General features: G+C 38.0%; 1 protein-coding gene across 1 annotated transcript in view; it reads right to left on the bottom strand.

Annotated features, from left to right (window-relative positions):
• Positions 1-321: 321 nt before the first annotated feature.
• Positions 322-15,312, bottom strand: part of LOC145781073 (sushi, von Willebrand factor type A, EGF and pentraxin domain-containing protein 1-like) — a 32,260-nt gene continuing 17,269 nt past the window's right edge. Inside the window, exons 3-4 of the mRNA XM_082592812.1 lie at positions 5,105-5,275; positions 322-673 (exon numbers count right to left, since the gene is read on the bottom strand). Of these exons, the coding sequence (XP_082448938.1) occupies positions 672-673; positions 5,105-5,275 (173 nt within the window). The 3' untranslated portion in view covers positions 322-671. The remainder of the gene's footprint in view (positions 674-5,104; positions 5,276-15,312) is intronic.

The raw sequence follows: 15,312 nt of genomic DNA, 5'->3' as shown, positions 1-15,312 counted from the left end.
TGTACAAACAGCAGCTTATTACGCAAAGAGTGACGCAATTACGAATAGGCTGCTTGTCAATCAACAAGCCAGTAGATAAACTTTACGTAGAGTGCAAAATAAAGCTTGTCAGAGTGTGCAAAGAAAAATGGCAGTGTAGCCTGTGTCGGGGTAGCTTATAATCACAAGAAAGCAAAACATGCAAGTAATGATACAAATCGATTCTATTTGAATAAGGACCTTCTGACCATCCTTCTTTTAGGGTGAAACAGGCCGTGGAGGTTTTAGAGACTATATTTGATGTAATTCGCTTTGCTTGGCGTTTTGCTTGGCATTGAGCACTTTTGTAGTACTATTAATGTTTATTGTTTTTTTTTTTCAATTATGTGCTCACAACTTAAAATCATTCAGAAAAGTAAACATGTCTAACCTCTGCAATAAACTAAAAAATATATAGGCTATATATAAATGAAAAACCTTGATTTGCCTGAGCCTTTTTGAAAAAGTTTTAAAACATTAAAAACATGAGCATGATAAAGTTACAATTAATAGTAAAACGAAAGTCACTACTGGAAACAGAACGCTCAATTGTTTCAAAGTTCTTTCCAGAGACTTTGCTGGTTTTGGTGAAACTTCTTTTGGCTGTTGAAGATGGAAAATTCGCATGACTGATAAGCACCTAGTCGTTTTTATTCTGAAAAACATAACATTTGTGCTTTACCACAAAATATAGAAACTGTAAACAATATCAAAATATTGTAGTTGAGAAATTATCACGAATGTTATATGCAATGTATATACAATTGTATATACAAAAGTGTTATACACTTTTGTATATACATGTATGTATGTACATGTATACATGTATATACATGTATGTAATATATGTACATGTACATATATAACATACATGACCAATATATATAACATACAAAACCAATATATATATATTACATAAAAACAATGAAAACTATTAATACTACAAAAAGTGCTCAATGCCAAGCAAAAAGGCAAAGCAGAGCGAATTAAATCAAATGTAGTTATTACTATCTGAAGCCTTTACAAATTGTTTCACCTAACGGATCATCAGAAGGTCTGCAAAAAACATGTAAACAGTAAAGAATCGATAATTCTGAAGAGATATTAAATATTACAACTGTAATTTAATCTGCCAAAAAAATCTCTAAACCTGTACTTCCTGAGGAGATATTAAATATTACAACTGTAATTTAATCTGCAAAAAAAACCTCTAAACCTGAATTCCTGAAAAGATATTAAATATTATAACCGTAATCCAATCTGCAGAAAAAAACTCCAGAATTACTAAGGACAGCCTCCATCCGCCACGATAAAGTTTCAATCAATTTGTCCCATGGAAACCAAAAGATTATAAATTATTATAAAAAATTGCTTAATGATAATGTATCGGCAAAATACAAAAAGGTGAATCCTGCTATCAGTGACACGATCAATACTGAGGCTAAAAAGATTGCCAAGGCGTTAAAGGTTGATGATCGGGTTGAAAAAGTATCAAGCAACCCAGCGTTTATTACGCTAAAAGATCATAAACCAAATTTTACATCGAACCCTAAATGCAGGTTGATTAACCCTTCCAAGTCCCAGATTGGCCGTATAAGTAAACAATATTTGGACTCTATTAACGTAACCATCCGTGATGCATCACGACTGAATCAATGGAAAAACACAGACTCTGTGTTATCCTGGTTTAAGGCTATTCCATCTAAACGTCAATGCACCTTTATGAAATTTGACATTGTTGATTTTTATCCATCCATTACGGAGGAACTTTTGTGTAAAGCAATTGAGTTTGCCAAACCATTTATGGATTTGGATGATTGTATCATACAAACAATTTTCCATGCTAGGAAATCGTTGCTTTTTGATGGTGGTGAAACTTGGGCTAAGAAAGATGGTTTGTTTGACGTTACAATGGGCTCATTTGATGGTGCTGAGATTTGTGAGTTGGTCGGCTTGTTTCTTTTGAACAAACTTTCTGCTATTGTTGACAGAGACATGCTTGGCTTATATCGTGATGATGGTCTGGCTATTTTGCGTAATTTATCCGGCCCTAAGATTGATCGTTTGAGAAAGAATGTCATTCAATTATTTAAACAACATGGCTTAAATATTACTGTGGATACTGGTCTAATTGAAACTGATTTTCTTGACGTCACTTTGAATTTGCTATCTGGTAAATTCTGGCCTTATAGAAAACCCAATAATGATCCAATTTACATCCATGCCCAGTCCAATCACCCGCCCAACATTAAGAAACAAATCCCGACTATGATTTCAAAGCGATTGTCCGCCACATCATTTGGCCAAAATGAATTTGATAAGACCGCATCTGTTTATAACGATGCCCTTTTGAAAAGTGGTTTTGCGGAGAGAGTTTGCTACAACCCGGCTAATAACTTACGAACATTTAGGAAAAGGAGCCGGAAAATTTTATGGTTTAACCCTCCTTTCAGCTTGCAGGTTGATAGCAATATTGGTAAGGAATTTTTCAAACTTGTTTCCATACACTTTCCACCCCATCATAGATTGCACAAAATATTCAACCGTAATACTATTAAGCTGAGCTACAGTTGTACTCCGAATGTTGCAAGCGTCATATCCTCCCACAATAAAGCAATATTGCAGGCTGATAATATACCATCGCAGCCTGGTTGCAATTGTAGGGTGAGGCCAGAATGTCCTTTGAATGGGCAATGCTTGCAGAAGGCCATTGTTTACAAAGCTACCATTGATAACAGCCCGAAGGTTCTTAATTACATTGGTTGTTGCGAAACTACTTTTAAAAAACGTTTTTCCAACCATAAATGTACCTTCATGGATAGGTCTAAACGAAACAGTACCGAACTATCTAAGGCAGTTTGGGACCTTAAGGACAAGGGTGTTGATCCTAAAATAACTTGGTCCATCCACAGCTGTGCTCGGCCTTATAGTGGTGGTGGTCGTAACAATTGTGGCCTATGTTTGGCTGAAAAGCTGGCTATTCTGAAGGCTGATAGTGGCCACCTTTTGAACAAGCGTTCGGAACTGGTCGGCAAATGTCGTCATAGAAACAAATTTAAACTCAAGTACTTCAAAATAAAATAAATTCCTTTTGATTTTCACAGGTTTTTAAAATTTCATTTGATTTTTACAGGCTATAAATCTCATTTAATTTTTACAGGTTTATAAACAGATTTTATTTCATTTGTTCAGGACACTACAGGTTACATCATCACTATTCCTTGGGATTTTTACAGGTTATAATTTTGAAAAAATTGAATTTCATTTCATTTTTACAGGTTGTAAATCTCATTTAATTTTTACAGGTTTAAAAACAATTTTTGTTCATTCTGTTCAGATTACTACAGGATGCGCCGATCATAACAAGCATTTTGCTTCTTTGTGATGTCATAGATGTTGCCATCATGTTGCTTGGTTTCCATGGGACAAATTGATTGAAACTTTATCGTGGCGGATGGAGGCTGTCCTTAGTAATTCTGGAGTTTTTTTCTGCAGATTGGATTACGGTTATAATATTTAATATCTTTTCAGGAATTCAGGTTTAGAGGTTTTTTTTGCAGATTAAATTACAGTTGTAATATTTAATATCTCCTCAGGAAGTACAGGTTTAGAGATTTTTTTGGCAGATTAAATTACAGTTGTAATATTTAATATCTCTTCAGAATTATCGATTCTTTACTGTTTACATGTTTTTTGCAGACCTTCTGATGATCCGTTAGGTGAAACAATTTGTAAAGGCTTCAGATAGTAATAACTACATTTGATTTGATTTATATATTACATATATATGTACATGTACATGTATGGATATGCTAGAGATGAGAGAGACCATAGACCAACTGGCAAGGGCAAATGGAGTAAGATGGTATGGACATGTGATAAGGAGGGAGGAAGGAAGTTTTCTTAGAAAGGCACTAGATCTAAAGGTGGATGGGAAGAGGAAACGCGGTCGTCCAAGAAAAACGTGGAAACAACAAGTGAAGGATGAATTTAAAAAAGTCGGACTGAAGGAGGAAGATGCAAGGGACAGGGTGAAATGGAGAAAAGGGATTAAAACAATTGCTGCGCGGAAACAATCGGCCACCCCCACTAGTGGGGAACAAACCGACGATGGATTATGATGATGATGATACAGTAGTCCCCGCTCATTAAGCCAAATTGGTTCCAGTCCGGAATTACTAAATTAGCCACGTCCGGCATTCTGTCACCTTGGGTAGAGAGATTACATTAGATCCACTCGAAAAAGTTGGCCAGAAACCGGTTCTGCATAGTTTTTTTAGTTTTAGGAAGCGGTTTGTGCAAACCGGTGCAAACCATCCGAATCCCACCACTGAATACTTGGTCCACTTTGTTTCATACCAAACCGTAGTAGGAATTGGGCATATTAAACAAAGACTTGCTCAAAACTGGAAACACCCAACATTGCTATCAGACAACTTTTCCACCTCTTCGACGTTGAGTGTATATGCAAACAATTAAAGAGAAAAACGTCCGCCCCGTTAGCCTTATTCAGAGGCACACAGTGAATGGAATAATTCCCCGGTAACAACACTTCAACAATCGGAAAACTTCACTCTGCCAATCTCGGTAACTGGCCCTATGCTAAGAGCCTCTACAAATATGCGAAACTACCAGGAATAACCAATCAAGGCTTTGTCCGTCCGAGGATAAAGATTCAAAACCAACCAGCCAGAAAATAGAACTGTTGAAATATTTAGTTAAATGTTTGCTCTTCTTCAGTGGGGTCAGAAACATTTAAAGCTGTCCCGATTCTGCATCACTTAAAGATGTAATGATGCCTGAATGCTTGCTGTGTGTAATGTTGGTTGCGTTTGCGATCGTTGAGGTTGTTGTAGTGTTTCCAGAAAATTTTGAATGATGGTAACGCTTCTGGAAGTATGTAGTGTAACAGTAAAGGCAAGGAAAAATGATTGCCCCAGCATGGCATACATGTCTGCGTTACTTTGTTGTGTGTCGATGGTTACTCATCATCTTGAGTTTTTTAGATGCTAATTATGGTGAAAAAAAGAAAGAACTAACCACTCACTACAATAGACTGCAATACATAAAACAATGACAAACTTACAACACATTTCAGGCGGGTCGTCATTTAATCCATCATTGTCACAAGTTGCCATGCCGACAGAATTACCATTGCACATGTACTCAACCACTGTACCGATCGTATAGCCGACCATACCCGTAGCCACAGCTGGGGAGGTTGTGCAATCGAGAGTCGCGCACAAGTCGGCGCATCCTGTCAAAACAACAATATAAAAACTTCATCTCGCGTACATACTGTACTGTAAAAAAAATTGAAGACAGTTAATTCTAAACTGTTTAGCAAGGTTTTAATTAAGAATTAAAACACAAGCCGATGAGCAATCATTTCGGGAGCCTATGGAACATGTGACCACATTTTGCAATTTTAAGTCTGCGGTAAATTACTTACAATTATTGTCGCTTTTACCTTTTTCTAGACCTTTGCTACATTTAGTATATCATATACTGTTTTTTCGTGATGGTGATAATGCTCATGTATTTCTTGAATTTTGTACCAGTATATTGTTGGGAATCGTGGCAGAACACCAGTTTAAGATTAAGGCTTGCAGCTTTTGAATTTAATATTATGTAACCATCTATATAAAATAAAAGTTTTATGCGTGTTGATAATATCGGGGTTTTCATGGGAGGTAGCACCTCTGTTCCTACCAGTCGCACATCCCTGATGTGGGTAGAGAAGTTTGGTCCTCCACTGAAATCCTAAGTCTCACTTATGGCTCCACGTAGTTGGTAATGCACACCAACGGCCACACCCTGGTAACGGCTCGACTGCCAGACTAAACTAAGTGAGGCGCATGTCTAAATTGTTTGCGTTTGGCATGTTTTATTGGGAAGTCAATCCCATGAAGTGCATGAAGATTGGATCGGCTGGAGAGGCAAATGAACTCATTAATCGGGTCAATGGCTCTAAAGGCGTATAACAGCAAAGCGATGTGGCTCGCTAAGGCGTACTCTTGACAAAGTGAGTAACGGCCAGTCACCTCGAAAGAGAGTGGAGCCTCATCGAGTATTTTTATCCGTAGTCTACAATGAACGTCAGTAACAATGAAATGAGATATAAGAATCGATCCGTGGCCTCTGCAGAGACATCCTTCAATTGCTACAGGGAAGGAGCATCTCCATCTACCAGTATGGACAACTATAATGACGGCGCATGCCCAAAGCCCTATGGACGGCATGAGCCTGACGGAGGCTGTCTGAAAATTAGAGGAAAGATGCTCAAACTAGCAACATGGAATGTACAAACATTGCATTCTATAGGGCGTTATGACAATTTAAAACAGGAGATAAAAGAAATGGGAATTGACATTATGGGAGTTAGTGAAACACGGTGGAAAGATAATGGTAAAATAGCATATGATGGTTTCGCAATGATCTATTCAGGCGGATGTAAACATATGCATGGAGTGGGAATTCTAATGAAGAAAAGCGTGGTATCTGCAATGATGGGATATAGGCCAATGTCCAACAGAATTATAATGATGAAACTGCAAGGAACCCGTTTCAGCATAAATGTTATACAAGTATATGCACCAACACAAGATCACACAGATGAAGAAAGAGAAACATTCTATGACAATATAAACAATGTTTTATCATACACCAAAAGGAATGAAATTACGTTCATAATGGGAGACTGGAATGCGAAAGTTGGAAAGCAATATGAATTTCCAATAACAGGACATTATGGTTTGGGAGAAATGAACCAACGAGGAAGACGACTATTGGAATTTTGCAAACTCAATCAGCTGGTAATAGCAAACACTTTATTTCAACAACCACCTAGACGACTATACACATGGCATAGCCTTGGAGATCAATATCGTAACCAAATTGACTTCATTATGATAAATCAAAGATTCAAGAACTCAATAAAACAAGCCAAAACGTATCCTGGAGCTGATATAAACTCTGATCATAATCCAGTTGTTGTAAAGGTGCAAATAAAACTGAAAAAAATAAAACGAAACCCCATTTTGGAATATTTACTGTAGATATGAATCAACTTACAATTGAAGAAACGAAACGACAGTACAATCTTTTGGTGAACAACAAATTTGCCTTACTGAGCAAGGAATCTGGACCACAAGAAGGTGACACTGAGAACATGATTGAAAACCAATGGCATGAAATACAGAAGAACTTGAATGATGCAAGCAAAAAAGTTTTAAAACAAAAAAAAGCCTCTAAGCAACCATGGATGAATCAAGAGATTCTAGACTTAAATGATAGAAAGAAAAAGAAACAAAGACAATAACATCCAGTATTTTAAGCTACGTAAAGAAATAAATCATAAGTGCCAAACAGCAAAACAAAAGTGGTGGGATGAACAGTGTGAAACTATAGAGCAATTAGAAGCTACGCACAAGTCACGAGATATGCATCAAATTAAAGTTAAAGAAATGACTGGTAATAGAAAGTCAAAAGCAAGACAAAACAATTGCATCAAGGATAAAGACGGAAAAATGATTTTCGACCGAGATCTGGCGACGCGAAGATGGGAAGATTATATTAGCGACCTGTATGGAGATGAGAGAGGAAATATTCCTGTTATTAATAATGAAGAAGGTGAACCAATACTGGAATCTGAATTTGATGAAGCCATAAATGAATTGAAAAGCCATAAAGCTCCTGGTAAAGATCAAATAACAACAGAAATGATAAGAGCTCTGGATTGTGAAGGACTAAAACATATTTATAACTTATGTAATTACATCTACATGAATGGCCACATAGGCTACCACTAGAAATGAATGAATCCATTCTTGTCAAACTGCCGAAGAAGCCAAAAGCCACACAGTGTACAGAATTTAGAACCCTTGGTCTGATGAGTCATATAGCCTACTAAAAATTTTGCTGAGAGTTGTTCTCAGAAGAAATAGAAAAATCATCGAAAATGAAATTAATGAAACTCAAAGTGGTTTTATGCCTGGAAAAGGAACACGGGAAGGAATTTTCAATACGAGAACTATATGTAAACGTTACAACCGAATCAATAAAGATGTCTATACCTGCTTTGTAGACTACGAAAAGGCCTTTGACCGAATTAAACACGAAAAATTGATGCAATGTTTGGCTGATATAGGTTTAAATGGAAAAGATCTGCGACTGATAGCTAATCTATTGTCACGCTTTCTTTCTATCTCTTACCAGGAAAAAGACTTGGAAAGATTCAATGACGTAGTTTAATGGGTTATAACCGAAAAGCAGTCAATTAAATGTCGAATAATTCTACTAGTGGAATGATAATCTAACTTCTTGAAGGACTTTAACGAACGGCTTCTCAAATAACTCTAATTTTGATCAGAAATTATATCAGCATCAATTCTCATCTACTTGTATTTGATTACTTCAATTCTCAATCAACAATAATTTCTGCATCAACTACTAATCCACAACTCATAACACAACTCTCATAACCAACTCAATAATAATCATCATAATAATAATAACACAAACTACACCACTATTTATAGTTGGTTGTTCAGTCCAGTAACCTCGAGAATGTTACGTAGTGTTGCATCATACGAACTCATCGTCGGTCACGTAGCATTTAAATGTAAACAACAGAAGTCTCTAGAAAGTCACGTAGGGAAAATGATTCCAGAAAACACGTTACATAATACAGATTTCGTCATCAGAGGTTACTTCAGGTCATAACCGATAATAACATACCGCTCAAAATTCCATAATGAAAACAGCACATTCTGTCAAGACGCAAAGCAGCCCGACGCGAGGCCTTGCACATTGATTGTGACATACGCCCCCCCTTAGAATATTGTTGCAAACAATATAACAACACAATCAATACAAAACACACTACAAAATAAAACACCAAAAAAAAACGTTATTCGCCACAGCGGTATGCAGCTGAGCAACTGTCAAGTTAATCAATGTTTATTCGACTCATATAATCGGCCACAATGTTGTCCTTGCCCGGAATGTCTTCAATATGATAGTCATACACTTGCAATGCCAAAGCCCAACGCATTATTCGATCGTTTTGAAATTTGGCGTGGGAAAGGAAAGTTAATGGCTTATGATCCGTTTGCAAAATAAATGGTTTTCCCATCAGAAACAGACGGAATTTATTAATGCCCCAAATTATTGCAAGGCATTCCTTTTCTATCGTTGAGTATTTCTGTTCGGCATTGGTTAGCTTCTTACTGGCATATGTGACTGGATATAGTTTGTCATTGTGTCTTTGCATCATCACTGCTCCAATACCAACGTTTGATGCATCGGTTCGCACGATGAATTCCTTATCATAGTCGGGCAATTTCAGAATTGGTCTTTGCAGAAGACTTTCCTGTAGTGTTCGAAACGCTCTCTCTTGTTCTTCTTTCCACATTACGTTGTTTGGCATCCCCTTCTTAGTTAGATCACTTAGAGGCGCAGCAATCGTAGCAAAAGATGGAATATGATCCCTGTAATAACTTAGCAAGCCAAAGAAAGAACGCACCTCCTTTTTAGTCTTGGGACGTTTCGCGTTACGAATTTTCTTTAGGTTTTCTTCATTTGGCGTAATCCAATCATATCCCACTATATGACCTAAAAATTCCACATCCTTGGTCGCAACAACGCATTTTGACGGGCGGGCTGTTAAATTAGCGACGCGAAGGCGCCCAAACAGTTCGTCGAGTGTCCGTAGATGTGTGTCCCAATCTTTAGTGTGTATAATCAAATCATCAATGTAACTTTCTACATTATCCATTCCGGATAGAATTTTTCTGATTGCGCGCACTAAAGTCGCGCCAGAGTTTTTCATACCAAACGGCATTCGAATGAACTCATACATTGCATCTGGCGTCACAAAAGCAGTCTTGGGAATATCCTTTTCTTCCACTGGAATTTGCCAATAACCCTTACTTAAATCAATCTTCGTAAAATATTTGCTCTTACCCAGGCGTTGAAATAAACCTTCGGCCGTGGTCATCGGTTCTGGATCTCCGAGTGTAATCTTATTGAGCTTTCGATAGTCGACGCAAATTCGATTGGATCCATCTTTCTTTTTCACGATAACAATCGGTGAAGCATATGGAGATGTCGATTTACGAATGATTCCTTGCTGTTTCATTTCTTCCATTTCCTTCTTCAAATTTTCTCGAACAGCGTATGGCAAAGGATAAGGTTTAGAACGAATTGGTATATCAGTGGTCACGTTGATTTGGTGGCTAGTGACTTTTGTTTTTCCAGGTAGATCTGAAAATAATTCCTTATGTTTCCTCAGTAAATCATTGATTTCTTTCCTTTGTACGTCCGGCAGCTTGGAGTCAATAACCACATCGTTGATTCTCTCTTCTATGGCAATTTCCTAACTCTAGTAACTCATCATCATCGACACTATAATCTTCGTTATCTTGATGTTCCATTAATCCTGTTAATGTCACCATGGGCTCTGACACTTGTAAAGAATCTTGGAACATTTGCTTCTTGCTTTTAGCGTCTTCATCTCGATCATAGTACAACTTCAAAAGATTAGCATGATACGTTTTTAGCTTGTTACGAAGAGAAACGAGAAAGTCATTTTCTCCGACCTTCTTTTTAATTTGGTAAGGGCCTTTCCATTGCATCAACAATTTGTTGTTGTCACTCGGCAAGCAAAATCAGCACCTTGTCCCCTTCCTTCAAGTTTTTCCTTGTCGTTTTCCGGTCAAAATATTTTTTATGTTTTATTTGGCTTTTCTCTAGCTCTTCCTTGGCAATCTTCATAGTTTCTTCCAGGCGTTCCTTAAGTTCCAAAACATATTGATAGCTAGTTTTTACTTCTGAAGAATCGGATTCATTGGTCCAGAATTCCCTTAGAATCTTCATTGGCCCTCTAATGGTCCTCCCATACAATAGTTCAAAGGGGGAGAATCCAGTTGATTCTTGGGGTACCTCTCTGTACGCGAACAACAAGGGATTAAAAAATCGGTGCCACTGTCTGGGCTGTTCGCTACAAAGCCTCCTTAACATCTTCTTTAGTGTTCCATTAAAACGTTCCACCAATCCATTACACATGGGATGGTATGAAGTAGTCCTGAGTGACTTAATGGAAAGAGTAAACGGGATACCTCGTTCATGCAATCAGAAACAAACTGTGTTCCTAGGTCGCTCAAGACCTCCTCAGGAATACCCAGCCTACTGTAAATATCGATCAAAGCCTCAGCTACAGTTTCAGTATCTATCCTTTTCAATGGTACAGCCTCTGGATACCTTGTGGCATAGTCTACTAGGGTCAGAATGTAACGATGACCGTCATCACTAACGGGAGCAATCGGTCCTATCAAATCGATTGCAACTCGTTTAAAGGGTAGGTCAATTACCGGCATCTTCCCTAAAGGAGCTCTTCCAACTCTCCCCTTCGAAACTGTTTTCTGGCATATATCACAAGATCTACAGAAGCTCACAACGTCACTATGCATCCCTGGCCAAAAGAAATTGGTGTTGATTCGATCTTCCGTTCTTTTTACACCCATATGTCAACCAAAAATGGAGTCATGAGCAATCTTCATCACTTGTTTTCTTAATTCCTTTGGCACTACAATTTGGCTCCATACTTCTCCGGTATCTAATCTTTTACGTTTTCGACGAAGGATTTTTCTACACTTTTCATATTGAACCTCAAAATTTCCTCTTTTAATTGGCTCTTTCATATTAACAAATTTCTTCAGAGTCAGGTCGTTTTCTTGAATCTCAGCCAATTTATCCCTCGTAACGGTTAATTTGGATTGTACCTCAGCTACCTTTAGAGGCTTTACATTATCTTCCCTCTTCCTTGCCTGTGCCCTCGTAACAGCGGCGGCAGATATACCCCACTCCGGATCAGGTTCACCAGGTGCCCTTGCTTCATCCACATTACCAATCACTAGATCAAACAAACACCTTTCCAAACATAAGGCTTCCACAATTCCGGTAAGGTAAGGAGTATCGATATGCACTCTCGCTAAAGGTCCTTGAATTAAAGTGGTATCAATTGTCGTGGTATGACCCGTTTTACCAGTCAATTGATCTTCACTGACTAAGCTTCTTTTAATAATTATACCGGTACATCCAGTATCCCGTAAAACCTTCACCTCCTTATGTCCCACTTTTCCAACCGCTATGGGCAAATTAGTGTTAATTTGTTTTTCTTCAGATATATCTTCCATTTTCTTCCTTTCTGACCAACCACCACTCTCATCTGGAATCTCCTCTTCTGGTAATAAAGTTTGAATTTGGATAGCACATCCCACTCGGTGAGCTACAGTACCGGTCACGTTCCTCGGCGGCTGATTTGTGGTTTGAGAACGCGGCTTGTCTCTGCATTCCTTCGTTTCATGTCCATATCTACTGCAGAAATTGCACCATCTTCGTCCATCCCTGGGTTTAGTCCGACAATCAATAGCTTTATGACCTATCCCATTGCATTTAAAGCAACGAATTTCACTGGTAGAAAGGCTCTTGTGAAAACTACTGGTATGACCTTTGTCAGTATTGCGACGAAATGGTTCTTTATGCGCCAATTTCTTGCCATGAGCAACCAAGTACTGTTCCGCCACACTGGCTATGTCTTCTAGAGTCTTTGGACTTCTCTTCATTAAATAAACAGACAGATCTTTTGAACATGAATCTGTGAATTGTTCCTTAACTATAAGGTTGGCCAATCCGTCCAATGATTGTTCGGCCCCCGAAAGTTCAAACCATTTTAACAAAAGGTTTCTCAAACGTTCAATAAATTGACCTGGACTTTCGTGTCGTTCAGGCTTTGCCTCACGGAATCTTTGACGGTATCCATGCTCGGTAAAATTGTATCGCTTTAACAGAGCTAACTTCAATCTGTCGTAGTTCATGGCTTCTTCTTGCGAAAGTCTTGAATATACATCAAGAGCTTGTCCCGATAATAACATGCTTAGCTGGGTAGCCCACGTCGACTTCTCCAATTTGGCTATTGTAGCATATCTTTCAAATCTTAACAAATAACTATCCAACTCATCTTTTTCTTCAACAAATGATGGCAAATCTGGACGTCTAACTTGCGCCACAATAACATCTCGAGCATTATCATTAGTAGAATTAGATCGCTCACCAATGTCCAGCTTTTGTCTTTCTAATTCAAGTTTTAACTTTTCCAATTCATATTGCGCTCTTCTTTCTTCAGCTTCTGCTTCGCGCTGCGCTTGTTTCTCTTCAGCTTCTCGTTGAGCTTGTTTTTCTTCAGCTTCAGCTTCGCGCTGCGCTTGTTTCTCTTCAGCTTCTCGTTGAGCTTGTTTTTCTTCAGCTTCAGCTTCGCGCTGCGCTTGTTTCTCTTCAGCTTCTCGTTGAGCTTGTTTTTCTTCAGCTTCGCGCAGCGCCCGCTTCTCCTCTGCTTCAGCTTCAAGTTGTGCTCGCTTTTCCTCAGCTTCAAGTTGTGCTCGCTTTTCCTCAGCTTCAAGTTCTGCTTTCCTTATTTCACGAGCAGCTCTTCTATTTTCTCTTTCGTCAGCTTCTCGCTGAGCTTTTTGGGCCATTATCTTGTGATACTCTTCCATCACAAACTGAGACTTTTCATTGTCACTCAGCCCCATTCGTTCAGCCATGCTCCGTAAGTCTTCAATCATCTCATGTTTGACGGCATCCGCCATTTTGACAGCTTGTTGTTAATTTATTATTCTTTCAATAAATCTTTCGGTATTCTTCAGTTTTTCGGTTATTCCCGGACGAGCCCCCAGAATGTCACGCTTTCTTTCTATCTCTTACCAGGAAAAAGACTTGGAAAGATTCAATGACGTAGTTTAATGGGTTATAACCGAAAAGCAGTCAATTAAATGTCGAATAATTCTACTAGTGGAATGATAATCTAACTTCTTGAAGGACTTTAACGAACGGCTTCTCAAATAACTCTAATTTTGATCAGAAATTATATCAGCATCAATTCTCATCTACTTGTATTTGATTACTTCAATTCTCAATCAACAATAATTTCTGCATCAACTACTATAATCCACAACTCATAACACAACTCTCATAACCAACTCAATAATAATCATCATAATAATAATAACACAAACTACACCACTATTTATAGTTGGTTGTTCAGTCCAGTAACCTCGAGAATGTTACGTAGTGTTGCATCACACGAACTCATCGTCGGTCACGTAGCATTTAAATGTAAACAACAGAAGTCTCTAGAAAGTCACGTAGGGAAAATGATTCCAGAAAACACGTTACATAATACAGATTTCGTCATCAGAGGTTACTTCAGGTCATAACCGATAATAACATACCGCTCAAAATTCCATAATGAAAACAGCACATTCTGTCAAGACGCAAAGCAGCCCGACGCGAGGCCTTGCACATTGATTGTGACATCTATATTGGAGGCAAAAAGCGTTTATTCAGATGGAAGATGGTTTATCTGGTGCAATGGACATAAAACGTGGAGTTTGCCAGGGATGTATACTATCTCCATGTCTATTCAACCTGTATACTGAAATGATTTTCAGACAGATTGATGGAATGGAGGGTATCAGCATAGGAGGTATGAACATATCCAACCTACGGTATGCAGACGATACTGTTTTATTGGCGGAATCAGCAGAAGCTCTCCAAACAATAATAGAAAAAGTGAACAATATTGGAAAGCAATATAACATGAAAATCAACACAAACAAGACGAAAACGATGATTATTACAAGAAAAGAAAATGTACCAAGTTTAAATATTACTATGGACGGAATGCTGGTCGAGCAAGTCAAAAGCTTCACCTATCTGGGACACACAATAACTGAAAATGGCAGATGCGATACGGAAATATTGAGACGAATAGAAATAGCAAGAAGCAACTTCGTAAAAATGAAAAAATCATTAATTAACAACACGTAAAATTAACATGAACACTCGAAAACGAATTGCGAAATGCTGTATATGGACTACGCTACTCTACAATGCAGAAACATGGATACTGTCATCACAGATCGTTAAACGACTTGAGGCATTTGAAATGTGGATTTATAGAAGAATGCTTAAAATTTCATGGAAGGATAAAATCACAAACAAAGATGTACTATCCAGAATACAAACCAACATGGAAGTTTTACAAACAATTAAATCAATAAAATTGAAATATTTTGGCCACATGATTCGCAATAATTCTATTCAAAGACAACTACTAGAAGGAAAAATGAACGGCAAACGAAATAGGGGCAGACCACCAAGAATTTGGACTAATGAATAATGATATTGAAGACTGGTCAGGACTTAACTACAAAACTGCAGTAGAAAAATCTT

The sequence above is a fragment of the Aplidium turbinatum genome, chromosome 12, assembly GCF_918807975.1.
Source record: "Aplidium turbinatum chromosome 12, kaAplTurb1.1, whole genome shotgun sequence".
In the NCBI taxonomy this organism is placed as follows: domain Eukaryota; kingdom Metazoa; phylum Chordata; class Ascidiacea; order Aplousobranchia; family Polyclinidae; genus Aplidium; species Aplidium turbinatum.
Note: the sequence above shows the minus strand (reverse complement) of the source record. Positions and strands in the feature narration are given on the sequence as shown.